The 20,322-nt window shown below is 41.2% G+C and overlaps 1 protein-coding gene across 2 annotated transcripts in view; it reads left to right on the top strand.

The window, feature by feature from the left end:
• The window catches only part of RAD18 (RAD18 E3 ubiquitin protein ligase), a 58,787-nt gene that overhangs the window by 22,827 nt on the left and 15,638 nt on the right, over nucleotides 1-20,322 (top strand). Inside the window, exons 10-11 of one of the 2 annotated variants that reach the window (XM_080625633.1) lie at nucleotides 5,581-5,715; nucleotides 8,944-9,100. In XM_080625633.1, the coding sequence (XP_080481759.1) occupies nucleotides 5,581-5,715; nucleotides 8,944-9,100 (292 nt within the window). The remainder of the gene's footprint in view (nucleotides 1-5,580; nucleotides 5,716-8,943; nucleotides 9,101-20,322) is intronic. The other variant, XM_080625634.1, reaches the window with a different exon arrangement.

Below are 20,322 nucleotides of genomic sequence, written 5' to 3'. Positions count from 1 at the left end.
AGAAAAATAAACAAAAGAATCCCTTGTTACCTAATGTTGGGTCCCTGTGAACAATGGCATGCACTCCTGGGAATTTTCTCACCTTCAGGTTTGACACTTTTCTCCCTTTTTTGGGGTTCTGGGCACTCTATGGCATTGCTGAGGCTGTGAGGCCTCCAGGAATACCAGCCTGGCTCAGATGTAGCTGGGCCACTACAGAGGGAGGTGTCTCTGCTGACATGAAGTGTGCTGAGCTGGCAAAATGGGGCATTGGATCGTTATCTTGGCTCTGCACTCACCACAGTAACACAGATAGTGGGTTTTCCCATTACTTGGAATATTCCCTCTTCCCCTACACTCTTAGTGATAGGACACTGGCTTTATTTAAAATGCACCTGTATTCTGCGTGGTGGTTGGCCAACCCAAGTTCTCTAACTCATCCATACTACTAAAAAGTGTGTTTTAACTGAACAAAAGTGTTTTTTCCGTATTTGTGTATTGTGATTCTCAGATCATACAGGGTTTCACAGTGCTCCTCACATTCTCTCCCTTCCTTTATACTCCTCTCCACAAACACTCAGTGTTTCTGCCTTCTCCCTGTCTGCTTTTCTACTTTCCCCTCTCATCCATCCCTGTGATTTTGAAGCGATCTCTTAGGAAGAACACTCTGCTTATTTGGTTGACCTCTTCCCCTCCATTCTGTGCCAGTGACTGGGATTCAGCGCAAACTGCGTGATTTTGTTTGTTTTCTTGTTTTGTTGTTGCTGTTTGTTTCATTTTTCACACTGAGTCCTCTATGTTTGTGCAAGAGACCAGGGCCTGTGTTGGCTATTAAATTTGCTTCTTCCCTGACATAGTAACAGATTTGTTCTGGGAAGTATAACTGGAATAAATAGGTAAAGGAAAGAAGAGAATACTTAAAGGAGAAAAGAGAATTAAAAATAAGAAAAATATCACAAGGAGAGCTATAGTTCAGTGATACAATTTTGCTTGGTTTTTTTTTGGTGGGTTTTGGGGGGGTGTGTTGTGATTTGTGGTGGTGGGTTTTTGTTACTGCTGTTTTTCATTTTTAGTTTCCAGCAGAGAACTGATTCCAGTTTAACTTGACCCAGGGAAAGTGCAGCATTTTAAACTGTCTTTCTCCTTACTGTGTGCTTAAACTTGAGAATAGTGTTTCCTCTCCGTGGAGCCATCTAACCATCTTTATGGTTAGTTCAGAAGCAAACATCCTTGTGAGAGTTAAAGATTGCAGGACTTGTATCCTGTTGTAGTAATTTAGCACAGAAATGGCTAATGGAAACTGAATTTTACAGATGATTTCCTGACCCTTCTTTGTGTGTTTGTACATCGGGGTTTAAATAGAATTACTTTGTACTTAGCTCTCTAGTGGTGTTTTATTAGTCACAATTTCTTTCCTGTTGTTTCCCACTCATTTTGCTTCACATGTGCTCTGCTTGCACCCTCAAACATGGTAGTTAGCCATGTAATGTTAAACCAGTATTCAGTAGATACTAAACTTCTCTGCTTTAAGCCACAGAGGAGCAAAGCAATGAAGGGACAACTTGTTCTGATTATACTTAAGGGTATTTAAATCTGCAGTACGCTCATATTTCCTGTGTTTCCTTGTGTTGCTTCAGGCATATAAATTATTCCATAATGCAGCTGGATTTAGCCTTGTTGATTTTAGTTGTGTTTCTGTGAGGGCTAAATAAGGCCTGAATCTTTAGTAAATTTTTCCCTTGCTTTTTGTTGCTGTTGCTGAGAATATATATATTTTTTAAGTGTACATGTACTGTTTGTGGTTTTTAATCTTAAGCATTCACCTCCAATTCCAAGTAGCTGGTTGATAATTATTCTCTTGCCATGCAGAAATTTCTAGCAGTAAAACTAAATCACTCAAAAAGTAAAATAATTTAAAAAATATTAATCCCAAGTTGGTTATTTTTCCGTGCAAGGCTTTCATAGCTCTGTAAAGGACAAATCTGAAGCTCGAGGCCTGCGGGATGCTCTGCAGCTGAGCACATACCTATCTGTTACTGCTCTGCTCCTTAGGGTACTGTAAATGTGGAAGGTGAGTCTGAACAAAAGCTGTTGGAGGAAGGTAACCTGAAATCGCAGTCAGCTGTGAGCAGGCTCCTCATCCTTCTTCTCACTGATGAGGAACGTTTGGGAGCAGGAGGGTGAAGGAGCGGCCATGGGGGTGTGCTGCTCGGTACAGTGCCTGCACAGCTTTTTGTAGGGCAGCACTGTCACCAGACATCCTACGTAAGAGACCTTCTTAACTCCATTGTTTTCACATATTGGATGTGCACAAATTCCTCCTAAAGCTGAATCCCTGGTTGCATTCTTGTTGGAACCTTGCAAACAATTGCATTATATGCCTGGGGTGAGGTGTGGAAACAGGAGCCCATCAATCAGGTCGTTGCTTTTGTTTTCTTGACCTGTTATACACATTTGGAAACAAGAAGGTATTAAATGCCATCTTAATTTTTCAAAACCAGTATTTTATTAAGCTTATATTATTAAAAGGATATGGCTTCAAAAGCAGCAAGATCTTGATGTGAATAAATTAGCCTCAGGCAGCTTAATTGAACACTTAAAAGAGAAAAAAAGAGGAAAAAGAGAAGATAGAAAAATGTTTTAGTTGGAACATAAGGTTTTAAAATTAATAAAAAGTGATGACCAAAGAGGTCAGTGTTAACTACTGTCAGCAAGTTATTTCTAATAAAAGCAATAGGGAAGAAATCAGAAGCATGAAGAAAGAACTGGATATTGAAATTAGAGGACAGGAAGAGATTAAAAGAACTCTTATCAAATGCCATTTTTTTCAGTGTAGCACAGAAGGACTTTAAAAAGCTTTATTAAGGAATGTGGGGCTTTTCCTTTTAATTTACCACAGTTGCACCCTAGGTCCTCAGTTCACACCTGAATTCATGAATGAATTAAGACTGGCATAAGTTCTGAATTAAAAATATAAACCCAACCATATATGTTTTGTTCTCTATTTCCATCTGAAACACACCACACACTAGAATGTGTGTAACAGCCTTGTTGAAATTTGAGATAACAGAAGCTGTGATGGTAAAACTTACTTATTTTTTCCTTCTTTACAGTTTTCCAGGCTCTTGGAAAATTGCAGATTACACTGTTGAGGTGGTTTTTGTTGTTTGTTTGATTTTTGGGGGTTTTTTTCCAATTTTGGTATGTGAAGTGATCCTGAAATACCAATTAATATTTTGGCTTGATGAGCATGGGGCTGGTTTACATGCTCACGGGAAGCTCTGCTGGAACGATCGCCAGAGTCTGTGCCTGGAATGTACAATTAAGTTCGCTGTCCCCTGCAGTAGCTTCCTTCTGCTCCATGGGAACTCAGTGCCACCCTGTTTGGTGTGAACCTCATTCTGCTTTTTTCATGATTGGACCTCTATCTAAAGAGTTAAAAACTCTACAGGAAAAGAAGTGCATTTGATTAAAAAAGTTGCTTTTTCTGCTTATAAATCTTTCATTTTTCCATGTGATGCAGAGGCTTATTGACTTATATCTTGTGTTTTAAATATTTGTAATTGTATCTCTGGTTGTTTTATTATTGAAATGCCTGTAGTTTTATGGAATGTGCATGGCATGTCATCTCAGCACAGCAGTGATTTACAGCGTATCTGAATAGTGCCTTGTTTTGCCAGGACATTTCATTTTTACTTGAAAAGCTTTGTAGTTACACCAGAACACAAAACAACAACAAAAAGTGATACTGGAAAAACTGAAGCTCCAAAGGAATTCGGTAATGAATGTGCAGCAGTTCAAACACGAGCATCTGGGACAAGAACTGTCCTTTTGTTAAAGAACTTGTTGACCTTATGTGGCGTTTTCAGCTACTCAGGGTGAGGGAGTCAGTTGTAGATCTGTGTCCTTCTGTGGGGCAGAACTTGATATGATTTTTGTCTTGGCTTTCCTCCCCTCCCATCATTGCAGCAGGACATAGATCAGGGTTAGATGTGCCATACTCCATGCAGTGCTCGGTGAGGGGTGTCCACTCCTTTTAATGTTGGCCATGCTGAGTGGGATGCCAATTTGCTTTGCTGATTTTTGCTCTCAGCACTTTTGGGATGGGAATGAAGCTGGTGTGTGCACCCCCAGTACAATGGGCTGCAGTGTCACAGGACAGGGGAAGGGTGGCCCAGTTTGCCCATTGCTAGCCCTTGGCTCTCATTTGTCCTGAGCATTCCCATTCACTTTTCTGCCCATCCTCTCTGCTGTGGTTTACCTTAGTCTTTCCTGCAAGTATAGCTTGGGCAGCATGCATGTGGCTTCTACAGAGCAGAGACTTTCAGTTATGTGTACACAAGGAAAGAAAACAGGCTGTGTGTGTGCAGTGGATTGTATAGTATGAGGTGTACTCATCTCAGGAGCAGTTTGTTTAGTCCATCACTGTATTGCAATTGCCAGGAAGCTTTCCTTGCCGATGGCAGAGGAGGGAGTATGTGGGCCCTGGCCACTGCGTTGAGTCCTGCTTCCTGCAAGGATGGATTGGAAAATGCTCTGACTGGGAGCTCTGATGTCTCTGTGAGCTGGTTTACTGGGTACTGTTGTGAGAGGCAGTGTGGAGGGCCATGTGTGCTTTACTTCTCATGCTGTTACAGTTGCTTTGTCCCAAGGACATTTTGGATGTCCATTGGGTCTTCCTGCCTCTGACATGGAAAACATTATGAACACTTTTTTGGTAGGCAAAAAATTGAGCTAAAGGTTTTAGCTGAAGTACTTTATTTGTCTCAAAAGGACAAATGTGTCAGAGTGGCTTTTGTTGCAAGTCCTTCCAAAGAAAGGAAATTCACGTTTGCTGCCTTCACCATAACATATCAGTATAAAGCCATGTGTATGGACTGATGGGCTTCCATGCTGTACTAGCAGTGGGTAGCAACAGTCCAATATGCTTCTTCAGTAGAAGTTGCTGCATTCTGTAGGGAAAACAACATGTTCTGTTAGTGCCCAGGGTTAGGTAATCCACATTGTCTGACTAAGGAGACCGGGTGTTTTCCCAGCCTGAGTAAAGAATTTGAAGTATCTAGATTAAAAACCAACATTGCTTTGGCTGAATACCAGAGAATTGCTTAAAACATACAAAGTGGTTGGAAAGTGCAGGGTATTTGCAGTGTTAACTGTGATTTAGAGGACCTGAATCAAAACAGTGTAATAAGCAGGACACAAAAGCTTTTGAAATTGTTTTACTGCAGAAACAGGGGAAAAACTCCAGAGCAACTTTAAAGCCATTCGCAGAGCAGTTGTGAGTTAGATTTTGCTCTTTCTTTCTAGCAGAGGGCTCCTCACAGGACTACCAAGCAAACAGAGTTCTTCTGAGCAAAAATTAAGCTTTCATCTGTGTAAGTGTTCTTGACTACTGGGTAACTTTGTAAAAGCACAGACACAGATTTTGATCATTAATAGACTATGGAGCATATTGCAGTGATGAGTTGGCTTTCGTTTGATGTAACAAAAACGTTTTTAATTCAGTGGTTTGTGTTTCTTTCTGTTCACATCCTTTTCACTTTTTATGGCGTACCTTAAGAGTGCTGTGGCAATGATCAGTAATTCACTCGTCCATTTCAGGAAAGAAACACAGAAGTGAATTTAAGTTTTTGGTGGATCAAGTAAATAATCGGTGGAAGCAAAGTGGTAAACGGAAAACAGAAAGTGCTCAAAACAAAGAAGTCACTACTGCCAAAGACTTGGCAGCAGCCACAGGTTAGTAATGTTGTTTAATATAGTCCTCCTCTTCGTTCCACACTAAGGAGTGGGGCTTTCCTGAAGAGAAATGTTCATTCCTCCCATTGTTCTTCTCTATAGTCCTTAAGGGGGAAAAAAAAGGCATAAAAATCATAGGCATAAAAAATTGACTGCTATTGATTTTAATGTGGTACCTAAACACAACCCATAATAAATATATAATTTGTTTGATTTTAGTGGGATCTGTATAGATGGCCTTTATTTAGGTGCTTATTTTAATTACCTGGTTGAAATGGGACCTTAGGTTCCAATCCGAATCTGCTGAAGTTGCTGAGAGTGGGCAGGTGGCGATCTGCATCTTTGAAATGAAGGTGCTCATAGGGCTTGCTTGCTGGGTTTCAGCTTTTCTGTGTCACTAATATAATGGGGAGTTGGTAATTGGAAGCTGCAGAGATATTTGTGTGGATCGGAACAAGTATTCCTTTGTGCTGAGGTCCAAGCAAAAAAATACTTTGGCTTCTTGGAGACTGTTCATACAGTATATTGTCTCTCTTTAACTCACTTTGTTTTGTGTTTATATACTTCAACATAGTGAAAAGTGGGAATGCACAACTGCAGTTACTCAGTTCTTTATGAGTCAGGCACAACATCCAGTGTGTGTTTGTCATCCTCACTACCCACAGCATCAAAGAAATATCCACTTGTGCTATTAACTTGTTCCCTATAGGCATCTTCAGTCTTGTTTGTTTTATGGTACTGGTTGCTTTGGCAGTGTGCGTATATCTTTGAATGTGTGATTTAGAAGAGCATTTCTCAACCTAACTTGTGAATTTTAATCTATTCAAGATACTGGATTTTGGAGAGAATTCCATTGACTAGAATTGGATGCGCTGTTGTCTGTATCCTTGGGAAAATCTGGTTTTTAGTTTGCATCAGCTCTCACAAATCCCTGCTCTCCTGAGTTGAGCTGAGCTAATCTTTGGCTGTCCCTTCGCTGTCTCCTTTAGCAGAGCCCTCAGGAATAAAAAGAGGTGAAAATACCAATGTGGTAGTATGAATTTTATCCTTATCCTTTCATGCAGACCTTGATGTGACACATAATCCTTTCCATGTGAAGGCATCTGAAGGATAAAGTTTATCTCGTTTAACATAATTTACAATGGTGTTCCTCTTCTATAGCAAAGACAGAAGCAATATATTATTAGATAATGATTTCTAGCTATGCTCTGTGGAGTGATTGGCTGTTAAGAGTTACTGGGTTTGTGTCTTCTGTGTAAGCTTTTTCTTCGTGTGCTGAACCACAGGCTTTGAGAAGCTGAATTAAAACCATATAGTTTTTCCAAAAGAGTGCTCAAGTAGAAAAAAACCTTTATATCAGATGTATCGTCCTGTACTGTGTTGACTTACGTATGTGATACCACCTCAGCTGGCTCTGACAAACCTGCAGAACTTTCATTGGTTTTTATGCACTGAGCTTTCAATAGCCTTTGAAGTTTCAGTTTTTAGTTTTATCCCAAATATCTGCATCTGTTTGACTGTTTGTGAACCATTTAAACAAACCAAAACAAAATAAAAGAAGGCTTATGGGTAAAGGAACAGCTGCCTAAAGCCCATTCCCCCTGTATTCCTTCTTATAACAGCAATTGCCTTTTTATCAAAAGGGAAATTAAAAATACATGAAAGGAAGAAAACCGGTAGTGGTGTGATGACTTGCCATTTGAAACATAACTGTTGAGAAGAGCAAAGGCTTTGTATCCATTCCTTCCCCACTTGATTTGGGTTCTTATGGAAGCAGTGGAATTATACAGAATTAAAGCATACTTGTTTTCTTTTGTGCTTCTTTTTAACACTTGCCTATCTTCCATTACCCTCTACTGTAGTATTGGCTGATGTAACTTAAGCTTCTCCGTAAATCTTGCTCTGTTTTTGGTGATGTTTTAATCATCAGTTCCTGATTTACATCGTCTTAAAGTGTTTCATTTCCAGTCTTTATAACTTTTAACATAGGGCTTTGCTTTGCCTAAGGGGAAGCACCATCAGGATTTGATAAATATTTGTGATACAAAATGGTGCTCTTCTGGGTTGCATTATTGCACAGGGCCTGTGCTATTTTTAACCTGTTAATTTCAGAGATGTTTCATTAGGTGGACAACTGACTTGCTGTAATCTGCCAGTTGTTTTCAACAGATGAAAATATGCTCCTGGTATTTAATTATGCATTTCAGCGGAAGGGAAAGGGCAAGCTGTGGCTGGATTCAAAGATTGTATAGCTCATCTGCACTCTAATTGCAGTTCTGTTTGGCCATTTCTGTCAAAGTAATTTCTGGAGGGGTGGAAAAGTCAAAGTGGCTTGAGCAGGAATATAGCTTGGTTCATGAGGGTGGACAGAACACTTCTGTGGATGGCTATAATAAGGATTATTAATGAGATGAGTCTCAGTATGGTTTTAATGGCCTGTGCAAATTTCTAGGTAAATAACTCATTTGAAAACACTTGTGTATGTGGTGTAAGGACAGTTTATCTTTACATCCCATAATTCCTAGTCTGTGTTTGTTTTCTTCTTGGAGAGGTAGAAGGTACTTGAGAGAACTGTCTGTCTTTTTATAGGTAAAAACACTTGGCACAGTGGAATGGCTTTATGATTTGCCTGATGCGTTGTTTAGAAATTACTTTTCCTATTAAAAAATAGAAACATCAATTAATCTAGATTGACACTGTCTTAGGTGCATAAGGAAATAAGTCATAATGTTTCTCGTATTGAAAACAAGCCTATTGACTTGACGTGTAAAACTTTGAAGTGAACAAGCTCCCTCATGCAGTGGATGAAGTGAACTGGTAGCAAGAAGCAGCGAACAGCACTCTCTTGTTAAGTGTTTGCTAATTTCCAAAATGCAGTTTGATCTTAGGAAATGTGACAAATATCCTTACCCTTTATTTCTCTCCTTGTTTGTGTTTGAAGCTCATAACAATGAAATGTTTCTGTTTCAGCCTCTGATTCTTAGAGGTTAGGGTTTGGTTTTGTTGATTTGAGGGTTTTTTTACTGTGCAGGAGAAGAAATTAAACCTTTGAAACTGAGAGTTTTGGGAAGGAAGTAGGTGGGAATGGAACGTTGGTATTTAAATATATATATATAAAACTTCTTTTTTTTTTTTTTTTTTATTAACATCTATCTCAACGCTGCAGAAATTTAAACAATAGCATTTTGCTTTGTCATTCTTGCTAATCTCTGCCTTTTTTCTTGGTAGAACATAGGGAAGAGCATCACACAGGTTTTGCCCTTGGAAAAGACCAGGTACTCAAACCAGATACTCCTGATGACAAAAGAAGTGAATTTCCTTCCTTGGAGAAAGGCCAGAGATCAGACTCTCCTACATTCTCGCTGTCATCTGAATCAACAAGCAGGTTAGTGAAGAAGAGTCTCTTCTCCCTGGTTTGTACCAGATTTGACCAAACATTGAAAAGCTTTGCCAGTAACCTCGAGCAATAGATGTATCCTACTTCATACGATGGGTTTCTAAGCTGTGGTTGCTGATTCATTCTCGTCTATGTTTCTGGCTGTTTAGTTCCTTGAGGGATGGAGCTGAAATACATTCAGAGTTCACTTAATAGTTTTGTCATGTCTTGATAGAGGAGTGATAGTGTAACACTGAGTGGAATGTCTGTGGAATGAGGAGACCATTTGGTGTTTTTCTTCCACTGCATCATCTTCCCTTCTGTTTGAAGTTTTATTTAGAGAGGTCCAAAAATTGATCTAGCCTAAAGTATTTTAATAGCTTTTTAAGTGGAGTATTGCTGTAAGAAATAGAGTTTAAATGCCCCGTTGTTTGCAGTCAGTGGTAGAATGCCATTAAACCTTGAAGTCCTGACAGCCGTTCACTTCTCTTCCTTCATGCATTTAGATTTGCCTCCTGAAATTGCCTTACTTGGTTTCAGAGAATGAAGGATCAAGGAAGGCTTTATAAATAATGTATCCTTTTGATAGTTCAAAGAGAATTTTCTTGGAAGGCAACTCAGCTGTTACTGCTGATAAGGTCTATCTAGTTTTTGAAGGTATCATTTGTATCTGTTTAAGATATTTACTTCATGGATCATAATTTGCTATCTACTCAATTGTCAAAGATGGCAATGATAAGCGAGATAAACATCCTATTGCGGTGCTGGCTGCTGCGGCCCCAGCTGCTGGAGGAAAAGTGAAAAGCAATTGAAACCAAATACAGAATAACTGACTTTTGATGTGTGTCTAAAAGCAAAAAAGCTGATCTTGAAAATAATCTTACTATCTTGTTGATAACAGCAATGAGTGGAGAAGGCACCCTTTGCAGGCCTGCAGTACTAGGAAGAAAAAGGTTTCCTATGTTTAGAAGTGGGAGATAATCAGAGGAAGTGTGGCCTGGATGATCAGGTAGTGAGATGGACTGCAAACTGGCTGAAGGACAGAAGCCAGAGAGTTGTAGTCTATGGGGCGGAGTCCAGTTGGAGGCCTGTATCTAGTGGAGTGCCTCAAGGGTCCGTACTGGGACCAGTGTTGTTTAATATATTCATCAATGATTTAGATGAGGGAATTGAGTGTACTATCAGCAAGTTTGCTGATGACACTAAGCTGGGAGGAGTGGCTGACACGCCGGAAGGCTGTGCTGCCATCCAGCGGGACCTGGACAGGCTGGAGAGTTGGGCAGGGAGAAACTTGATGAAATATAACAAGGGAAAGTGTAGAGTCCTGCATCTGGGCAGGAACAACCCCAGGTTCCAGTATAGGTTGGGGAACGACCTGTTAGAGAGTAGTGTAGGGGAGAGGGACCTGGGGGTCCTAGTGGACGGCAGGATGACCATGAGCCAACACTGTGCCCTTGTGGCCAGGAAGGCCAATGGCATCCTGGGGTGTATTAGAAGGGGGGTGGTCAGTAGGTCAAGAGAGGTCCTCCTTCCCCTCTACTCGGCCCTGGTGAGACCGCATCTGGAATATTGTGTCCAGTTCTGGGCCCCTCAGTTCAAGAAGGACAGGGACCTGCTGGAGAGAGTCCAGCACAGGGCAACTAAGATGATTAAGGGAGTGGAGCATCTCCCTTATGAGGAAAGGCTGAGGGAGCTGGGTCTCTATAGTTTGGAGAAGAGGAGACTGCGGGGGGACCTTATTAGTGTATATAAATATATAAAGGGGGAGTGTCATGAGGATGGAGCCAGGCTCTTCTCAATGGCAAACTATGATAAGACAAGGGGTAATGGGTATAAACTGGAACACAAGAGGTTCCACTTAAACTTGAGAAGAAACTTCTTCTCAGTGAGGGTGACAGAACACTGGAACAGGCTGCCCAGGGAGGTTGTGGAGTCTCCTTCTCTGGAGACATTCAAAACCCGCCTGGACACATTCCTGTGTAACCTTATCTAGGTGTTCCTGCTCTGGCAGGGGGATTGGACTAGATGATCTTTTGAGGTCCCTTCCAATCTCTAACATACTGTGATACTGTGATACTGTGAAGTAACTGAAGGACAACCGCTGGGCTAGTAGTAGCATTTCTTCATTTCCCATTACACCAATAGTATGTGCCTCTTCCCTTTTCTGGAAATATTAAGAATAATATAGTGCTTGGCTTCATCATTGTTTATTAAAAGAACAATTTAGTTGTCAAAGTTTAACAGAAACAAATCTTCTTCAATTCATTTTGGCTCACAGTCAGCATGGGGATTAAAGATGCTGCATTTCACAGAGGCAGATATTAAGCAGTGAATGAAAGCCTAGGAAGATACAGGGAAGGGGAGATCAGCTCAAGGGGATTATAGAGCACCAAATGTTAAATGTCTTTGCTTTACATGATCAGGTTTTGCTGCCTGTTTCCAGTTACTTGAACTAAATGAGAGCATATATTAAACATCTGTCTGTAACCAGCAATATGGTAGCTGGGCAGATCACTTATGTGGAGACAGAAAGGGTCTTTGTGGCAGTTTCAAAGTATCATTACATTTTTTGTTTAGCTTCACACTTACATTATACCAATAAAGTCATTCCCTTCCTGATGGCCTTTCCCCTCTTTCCTGTGTGTGTCTTTCTGCCTGAATTGTTACTGTAAAATTGAGAAATGTACCATATCATTGTATTTGCTATCTAATACGTAACAAAACTATTAAGATTACTGATGCGCTAGTTTTATCTAGGTTTCTCAGGATGTCATATAAATGATGTTCGTTTTTGCTTCCCTTTGATGCAGGTAACTGTTATCTTGGTAATTTCTTTACTTTTAAAATAAGGTCCAGTGCTCTGAACTCGTGAAGAGAGTTGCTTCCTGATTTTAAACACTGAAGCCCTTTTAAAAGTGGACCAAGAACTAAGCCCTAAACTGAAGGGGGAGGTAGATGCACCTGTTAAATGGCTCTTGCTGGCTCACACTGTTCTGGGTTGTGACTTGAAGCTGCTCCACTCAGGATCTCAATTGAAGAATGAAATGGGCCAGGGAAAACAACTCTCCAGTGCTCACTTAGATGGGAAGAAGCTGGCCCTGTGACTGTTTTATATGCCTGAAGCCTTAGTTTTCCGGTTTGCAGCTGGGGCCATGGCCTGGTCTGGTGCTGACAGGCAGTTCTGAGGAATCTTGACTTCAGTTTGTATAGTGGTGGTGGGCAGGAGCCCAGGCAGAAGCTCTTCCCCGGGGCTAATACAGGCCCAGCTCGTGCAGATCTGTGCGAGATGTCATGTTTGACAGGCACAGGGATGATAGATGGGGCTGCTTTATCCTCCCTGTGCCTGCTGTTGCAGTTGCCCTAGAGCTCTGATTGTTATTTTAGTTCCACAAAATAAACACCTTCAGCTTGGCTCTTCATCCCGAATTTAAGCAAGTATTCCTGTTCTTCCTTTATTTTACTGAATTTTTATTTTCTTTTTTAATTGCCAATTAACCTTTTGGTACTAAGGACCTTGGAAAATTTGGACTTTTAATCTTAAAGCGTGAGTTCCTGGGTGGTAGAAAGGGCTTGTATTAGGTCGTCATTGTATTAGCTCATTGAGAGCAGCGCTGAGGAGAAAGACTTGGGGGTGTTGGTTGATTAGCAGCTCAACATGATGTGGCAGTGTGTGCTTGCACCCCAGAAACCAGCCATGTTTTGGGCTGCATCACAAGCAGCATGATCAGCAGGTCTAAGGAGATGATTCTCCCCTTCTGCTCCATTCTGGTGAGACCCCATCTGGAGTACTGTGACCCCCAACACAAGAAGGACATGGAACTGTTGAAGCAAGTCCAGAGAAGGCCGCAAAGATGCTGAGGGCTGGAGCATCTCTGCTATGGAGACAGGCTGAGAGAGCTGGGATTGTTCAGCCTGGAGAAGGCTCCAGGGAGACTTTAGAGCAGCTTCCAATGCCTAAACAGGCTGACAAGAAACCTGGAGAGGGGCTTTTGACAAGGGGGAATGGCTTTAAACTGAAAGAGGGAAGATTTAGGTTAGATATAAGGAAGTTCTTCCCTGTGAGGGTGCTGAGGCGCTGGCACAGGGTGCCCAGAGAAGCTGTGAGTGCCCCATCCGTGGCAGTGTAGAAGGCCAGGCTGGCTGGGGCTTGGAGCAACCTGGTCTGGTGGAAGGTGTCCCTGCCTGTGCCAGAGGGTTGGAACTGGATGAGCTTTAAGGTCCCTTCCAAGCCAAACCAATCTGTGATTCATCCAAGGTATCATTAAATCTCTGTTTCACTGCCAATGTGGTGTGTGGATGACATTATAAATGATTCTTCCAGCGGCCTTTGACATTAAAGTTAAACTTTTATTCTTTACCTTTTCCTTTCTGCAGACAGCAGTGTATATCAACTTAAAGTCTGGATGAATGTGTATCTAAGGGACTGTAAGGAAGTTTGCTAGAGGGTATTAGCATGTGGCAGTTACTAGTGATCTGAATGTGCTTTCATGACCCGAGTTGACAGATTTTGTTAGGAAGTGTGCATTTGTTTGCGCTATGCCTGGCTCAAGGCAGTTGTTTGTTCCTTCTTTTTGTGCATTCACTCTCTCCAAATGAAATATTTCCATAAACTTCTTGAATCAAACACAAAATCCCCTCGTTGTACAGACCTGTGGGTATGTATCACAGATACTTGGACCTTCTATAAGATAAACAGATGCTTAATAGCTCCCTGTGGTTTACTCTTAAATTCAGCTCCTGTGCAAGAGGAGCAGAATGACTAGAGTCTGTGCGAATTGTTTTTTCAGAATCTCTCTGGGATCTTCACTTTCCTCCTCTGTGCACATCCCTGGTTTGTGTGGTGTGCTTTTCATTTATTTTTCTTTATGTACAAGGCAGTTTGCTTAACCTTAAAAACTAGCTACTGCACTGCTCAAGTAGTTAAATGAAGTGGTGGGTTTTTTGGCTTTGTGGTGTGTGTGGCTGGTTGGGTTTTGTTGTATGTGCCCCCCCCCCTTCCAGTTGTGCATTAGACTCAACTGAGTGGCAGTTGGGCTCTGGAATGTGCCTTGGGGCAGTATGCACTGTAGATTTTCATCCTTTACATCCAACTCCCTGTTCTTATACTCTTCTCAAGAAGAGGTCAAACCAACAATAATACAGTGAAAACTTAGTTAAAGTGACAAATGATGCCTTGTGATGATGCATGGGAGGCCCCTCTTGGCTGACAACTGTTCCTTGTTCCACACTGTACTTTTCTGAAGAGCACTCCCAGGTTTTCCTGTGTTTTCTAGGAAACAGGTTACAGGAATCACACCCGCTCCAAGAAGAGAGGGATGATGTGGGGGGACACTTAGGAGAAAGGATTAAATGTACTTTTCATCTTTACTGTTTCTGTTCCTGATAGCTACTCTGCAAAAGTCTGATGTCCTGGGCAATATCCAGCTCTTTGCTTGGCCCTTTGGGATGTGTCAAGTTCTGCCATGTCTGTGGACTAGCTTTGGGCTGCGGACCTCTGGGTGGTGAATGGTGGTTTGTACTCAGTGTGCTGCTTGCACGTTCCTGGTGCAGCCAAAATGGACCTGAATTATGGCAGGATTTGCAGGGATTGGAGAAAGTAGGTTTAGTCATATAAGCTGCATGAAAGGAAGAGATGTATTTTGTCACTCTGCAGTTACCATGGGGCTAATGTTTTGTTAATTGTAGCAAAACAAATATAGCACACATCAAAAAAAGAATGATCTAGATTTTAAGGGTTTAAGTAGCATTGTGCTATTGTACCAAGTAATGATTTTCTGAGGCTTGTATTTTATTTCTGATAATAAGAGGATATCCTTTGACAAGGGTAAAGGTTTTTCACATTGAAGTGTCAAAACTTGAAATATATTTGGAAGTCCAGATCTGCTGTGTTTTTATGAAGAGAGCACTTCTAAATGGAGGGCTGATGCTATGATGGATTAAAAAAGGATTTTGAGCAGTATATAGAATATAACAAAATCTGGAAATGTTTGCTCTGTAAAACGATGCTGCAAGTAAATGAGGGAATCTTTTCTCCTTCTCAAGGCCTTCTGTCTTCTGCCAGTCTTGTGTCAATATTTTCTAAGGAGCAGTTAGTCAATGTTCTAAATTCATACATTGTACAGTAATCACTGTTGTACTGATATTATTCAAAGTTGATACTTTAATTGAGAAAATGAAAGGCTTTACACCTGCTGGCAAAAAGATATGGGCCGTGCACAGACATTATAGTATTGACCCAAATGTGTTTGGTCTCTTCATAAATTGATGATCCCACCCAAGGGAGCAAAATGTGCACAACAGATAAACACCAAAACAAAGCCATGACTTTTAAAGGATAATTTTTCAAAGCTATGAAGTCATACGTAAAGCTTTCACAGAGCTTTAGTGCTCCATATAAATAGTCCTGTTGTGTCCTTTTACTTTCTGGGACTGAAGCCAAATTTTATGCAACTACTTAAACAATAGGAAACTTAGAGAAGAAGATAGGAGGGACAATGATAAGCTGATTAATGAACTGTGTAGAGGAAATATTCTATTAAAAGCATTTTATATAATAAGGATAATAGGTATTTAAACAAATTATTTTTCTTTAAAACTTTGTGTTAGAAGAAAATGTTTGTTCTTGATGACTACAGTGGAGGACTTGCAACAGTGGACAATATATACTGTTGGTCCTGTTTGAGATACTAAGGTGTACACTGAAACACAGTGATTTAATTTTGAAATCCTGGTGGAGAAGTGCTGTACCTACAGCTTGCATAAATTTTTCTGACGTTGGAATGCATAGAGTGACTGCAGCCTCTGCCAGCTTAGATTGATGCCTGAGTAAAGGGGCCTCGTTTGCAGTAAATGGGGCTTCTTGGCATTAAGTTTAGGAGCTATTGATCACAATCTGAGATCTGGATCTAGCTAGTCACTTATCCTTGGATTGATGTGCTTTGCAGAGTTTGGGGTTTAGTTCATGAGCAGAAGGAGAGGTAGAAATAGGGAGCTGTGCTTCAGTTAGTGTGCAGTTCACTGGATGGCAGCAATCCTCTGAAAACCTCTTGGTAGACATCAGCTTGTCCATTGACAGAACGGAGCGGTAGAAAGCTGTGCAAGCTCTTCCCTGGCAGTGGCTTCAGTCTGAGTTTAAAGAAAGTGTGCTGATCCCTCAGCTGGCCATCACTGTCAAATGAGCGAAGTATATGAAAATGTGTTGATCAGGGGAATAACTGCCTTTTTCAGTACATTTTCGACTTAATAAATCTTAAACTACTTTGGCTCAGAGATGATGTATATTCTGACGTTAGATAAGAGTGTTTTATCTTTGATTTTTGGCCTCAAATATGGGTTCATTCTTTAAGGATGATGATACTTATCTGCTGCGTTGTTGATTCGTACCTTTCTTACAAAAAATATGAGCTGTAACAAATGGCCAGGAACTGTGAGACATGATAAAGAGCATCCTGGAGAAGTCATTTCAAACAGCAACAGCTGATGACCTCAGATGCATATGGGGAAAAGTGATTAAATTGTGGCATGTACTCAGATGGGCATTGGTCCTTAGTCTAGAGGCACGGGGTCTGGACATCTCTTGCCATAATGCTAAGGAAAGCAGTTAAGATGGATCTAGCAGATCTTTTCCTTTTCTAAAGGCAGAGCCTCAAGGGCATACTCTCGAGCTGCAGAGGAGGCCACTGGAAGCCAGGAAAGCCTAGAAAGAGTCAAGAAAAACAGTGGAACTTTCGTAAGGTTTAGTGTAGATGAGAGCCATCCATGGGGAGTTGTGGAGAAGGTCCAAGGCTGGCAAACCTGCTGTCCTCCAAAGAGAGGAGGATGAAGCTCAGTGGTGCCAGGGGCGTATAGTTTGAAGAGAAGGTAGTGGGAAGCCAGGGAAGCCTTTGTAGTTAAACAGTTAATCTTGGATGTTAGACAGGACTTATGGCCACTCCAGCAACAAGCTCATGCTGTTCATCATGGGCAGGTCAAAGGGGAAGCAGGATTGCAAGGTGGAGAAAACCATTTTCCCTCACTCCTTGTGGCTGGGCATTCACCTTCAGATGACATTGATAAAATGAGACAGGCTGTAATTCATTTCTAATGCCAGCATTGAGAAAAAAAAAAGCACAATGCACGTGCCAGAGCTCAGTACATAATGCACAGCAGCATGGGCTGATTAAAGGACCCTGTCTGGTCACCGTGAAGCCAAGAAGGAACCTAATCTGCCTTTAAAATAAACAAATTCAAAGAGACATTTGCTCCTTTCATTTTTAGAACGAGACATGTTATTCACACTTACGTCAGCCTTTTTCTCTCTATTTTAAGGTGGTCTGTTTATCTTAATAAAAAGAAAGGGTTGGGATTGGAAGTCCAATCCAAATGATGGTCAGGACAGGAATAGTTTACTCTTGGTTGTCTATCAGCACTCAGAAGAAACTAACTCTGCTGAAAAGTGAGGCAGAGTTGGGGAGTTGCCCAAGTCACTGGAGGTTACTGCACTTTCTCAACATGGAGACAGGAACAAGTCCAGGAAAAGAAATCTCTTCACACCCTGTCACCTGCTCTGTCAGCCTGTTGCATCCTGAGCAGTTAAGTTTTGGAACTTTAATGGTTTTGCTATAAAAATGTACTCATCTGGAACTGATAAGTAAAATCTTAGGATAGAACAATGACCTTTAGTAGAGAACAGAACAGAAAATCTCTTGTGGGAAATTGTTTCTGATTTGGAGGCTGAATAAAGTCTGAAGATGTGTTTTGCTTTGTCTGGCCTCAGTATAGGTCGATATCTATGGGATATTGAATGGGCAGAAAATACTGAAGAAATGAATTAAACTATTCTAAATTCTGTGATCTCTTTTGTCCCTGGAGGCTAAAATGTATAGAAACAACATGTGTAATGAGGTTGCTGTTTCTTTTTTATTTAATTAATTTTCTTCAGTTTAAGGGCTACTCATTCAATGATAAGAAGAGTTTAGGAGTTTTCTTTTAAAGTATGGATTCAGTTGGTGGTCAGAATTCCTTTTGCTTAGTTGAAAATGGTTTTTGTAGTTGTTTAACTGTCTGGCATATTTAAGGAGGATTGGTTGGTTGGTTTTTGATTTGCAAACAGTTTGTTTCCCCTGCGTGTAGAAGACAGGTATATAATCACTTCAAGTCAAAACCAAACAATTGCTCAGTCTTTGTAAAAGAAATTAATTTAGAGAGACTAGATGCAGAAAACTATTTCATAGAGTGGTTGGCTTGAAACAATGGATTGTTTGAAGAAATTCCAAAACAAAGGGCTTTCAAGCTACAGCTGGAAGGTTCATAACCCTGCAGCTTGGTTCTGCACAGTTAAGTTCATACATCCTCCATCTCTCAAGGCAATTACAGCGTAGGGGTTAATTTGGTTTGCTGAGGGTCTGATCACTTGTGAGTCGATAGCCCATTCACGTCTACATGTATAGGCCAAGGTGGTAACTCACTCCAGGACATTTTGTGTTCTGTTTTAAAATAATTTGGTAGGCATAGACTGTGAATTACGCTTGTGAATTATGAACTTGCATTATTGTTCTGAGTGTTAGCCAGATTTTTTCACTTCTATTGTTTTGCTTGTGACAAACGCAGTTGGTAATAAATGATAATAACACAAGCAAGTACATCATGTTCGGGCATCAGACCTGTTCTTTTTCTATTTTAGGGGACTAAAAGCATGCACATAGGCCCTTGTGTTGTCCCCCTCCTTTTTTTTAAAAATGTGACTGGAACATCGGAATAGGATTCAGAAATATAATAACTCATTCCTTGGCATCCAGTTTGTGTATCCAGAATGAGGTTTGATGGACTTTAGAGAGTAAAAAAACAGGTTAGCAGTCAATTGTATTACCAGGTTGTAGCCGTACTGAACCGATGCTTTGAGGAAGATACAGTGATCCTCTTCCTTCCCCTTCGACTGCATCCAGATCTTCGCTTCTGTGCAGGCACTCACATGTGGGGCTGGGCTCTGGGCAGTGCCTGCTGCTCTGCTGGTTGTTGGAAGCAGTAGTACTGGGAATTGGTGCAGGATGAAACATTTTTCCCCTATAAGTGCAGGCATTGCTTTTAGTTTCAGGTGACTTTGTTTCCATATTAAAGCTGCTCTGTTGGGTAATGCTTTTAATTTGGTAGATGTATTTAGCCGTTCATGAAAATTCACAGGAAATCATCGAAGAGTTTCTAAAATTGTACATGAAACTTCTAATTCCGTTTTGTTCAAAATAATTTTCACAGTATGGCACCAGTTCTTTATGTACATTTTTGGTATCTTTTTCCTTTTTTATTTTTATGACTAAATGTGCGTGTGTTGAAAGGTTTTTCTAATGTAATCTGTTGGTGGTGTTCACCCTTCAAATCCTGTTGGTGGTTCTGTGGTTATCACCACAGTCACATCTGATGAATCCCTCTTCAGAGGGATGGACAGGCAGCAGGAGGAGACAAAATGGTAATGGATGAGACAATCCTGCCACCTTGTAAAACTTCCATGCCATTTATTAATTTAAGAAAAGCTTGTTAAAAAAAAAGAAACAGCTATGTTTGCATGTGATTCTCAGTCTCCAGGTATGTCCTAGGAGCTGGTGTTTTGTAATGCCATTACACTGATAGTGTGGAGATCTCTATGGCTGAATCCTAGCTCAACACAGGGCATCTTCAGGTGATGGAAGTGATGCTCTGTGAGGACATGCTGGCTGGTGTCTTTGGGAGAGGTCCAGGCTGGTGAGAGGCACTGGGAACAGTGGCTTGCGCACGGAGAACACGCTGTGCAGGATGTGCTGGCCAGCAGGCTGGGGGACTGGGAGCCACTGACCGCGTCTGTGTGACTGGGAGAGCCCAGGGTGACAGCAACAAACTGGCTGAGCAGGAGCAGCCAAGCTGACTGCCTGCAAGAGCTCTTGTACCCAGAGGGCTCTCCATGAATGATCAGGGTGCACCCAAACCATTCTTAATGCACCCTGAGCATTGTCAGATGCCTGACAGCATCACTGGGGTTTAAATTCCTTCTCCTATTGGAATTATTACCCTCTCTCTAATGATGCAATGTGTTACGAATATTCAGTGTTTCGGTGAACTCCTGTTCTCAAACATCTGTGAACCAGGTAAAGAGCCACCATGTTGGACTGCTGTCCTGCACCTGGGGAATGGAAGTGGTGTACAAAACGGTTCTTGGTTTTTTGATTTGTAACTCCGACAGCAACAGTGCAAAGCAAAGACAATACTGAAATAGTACAAGAGGG

This window comes from Psittacula echo (assembly GCF_963264785.1).
Source record: "Psittacula echo genome assembly, chromosome: 9".
NCBI classification, from domain to species: Eukaryota; Metazoa; Chordata; class Aves; order Psittaciformes; family Psittacidae; genus Psittacula; species Psittacula echo.
This window is presented reverse-complemented; position numbering and strand designations above follow the sequence as displayed.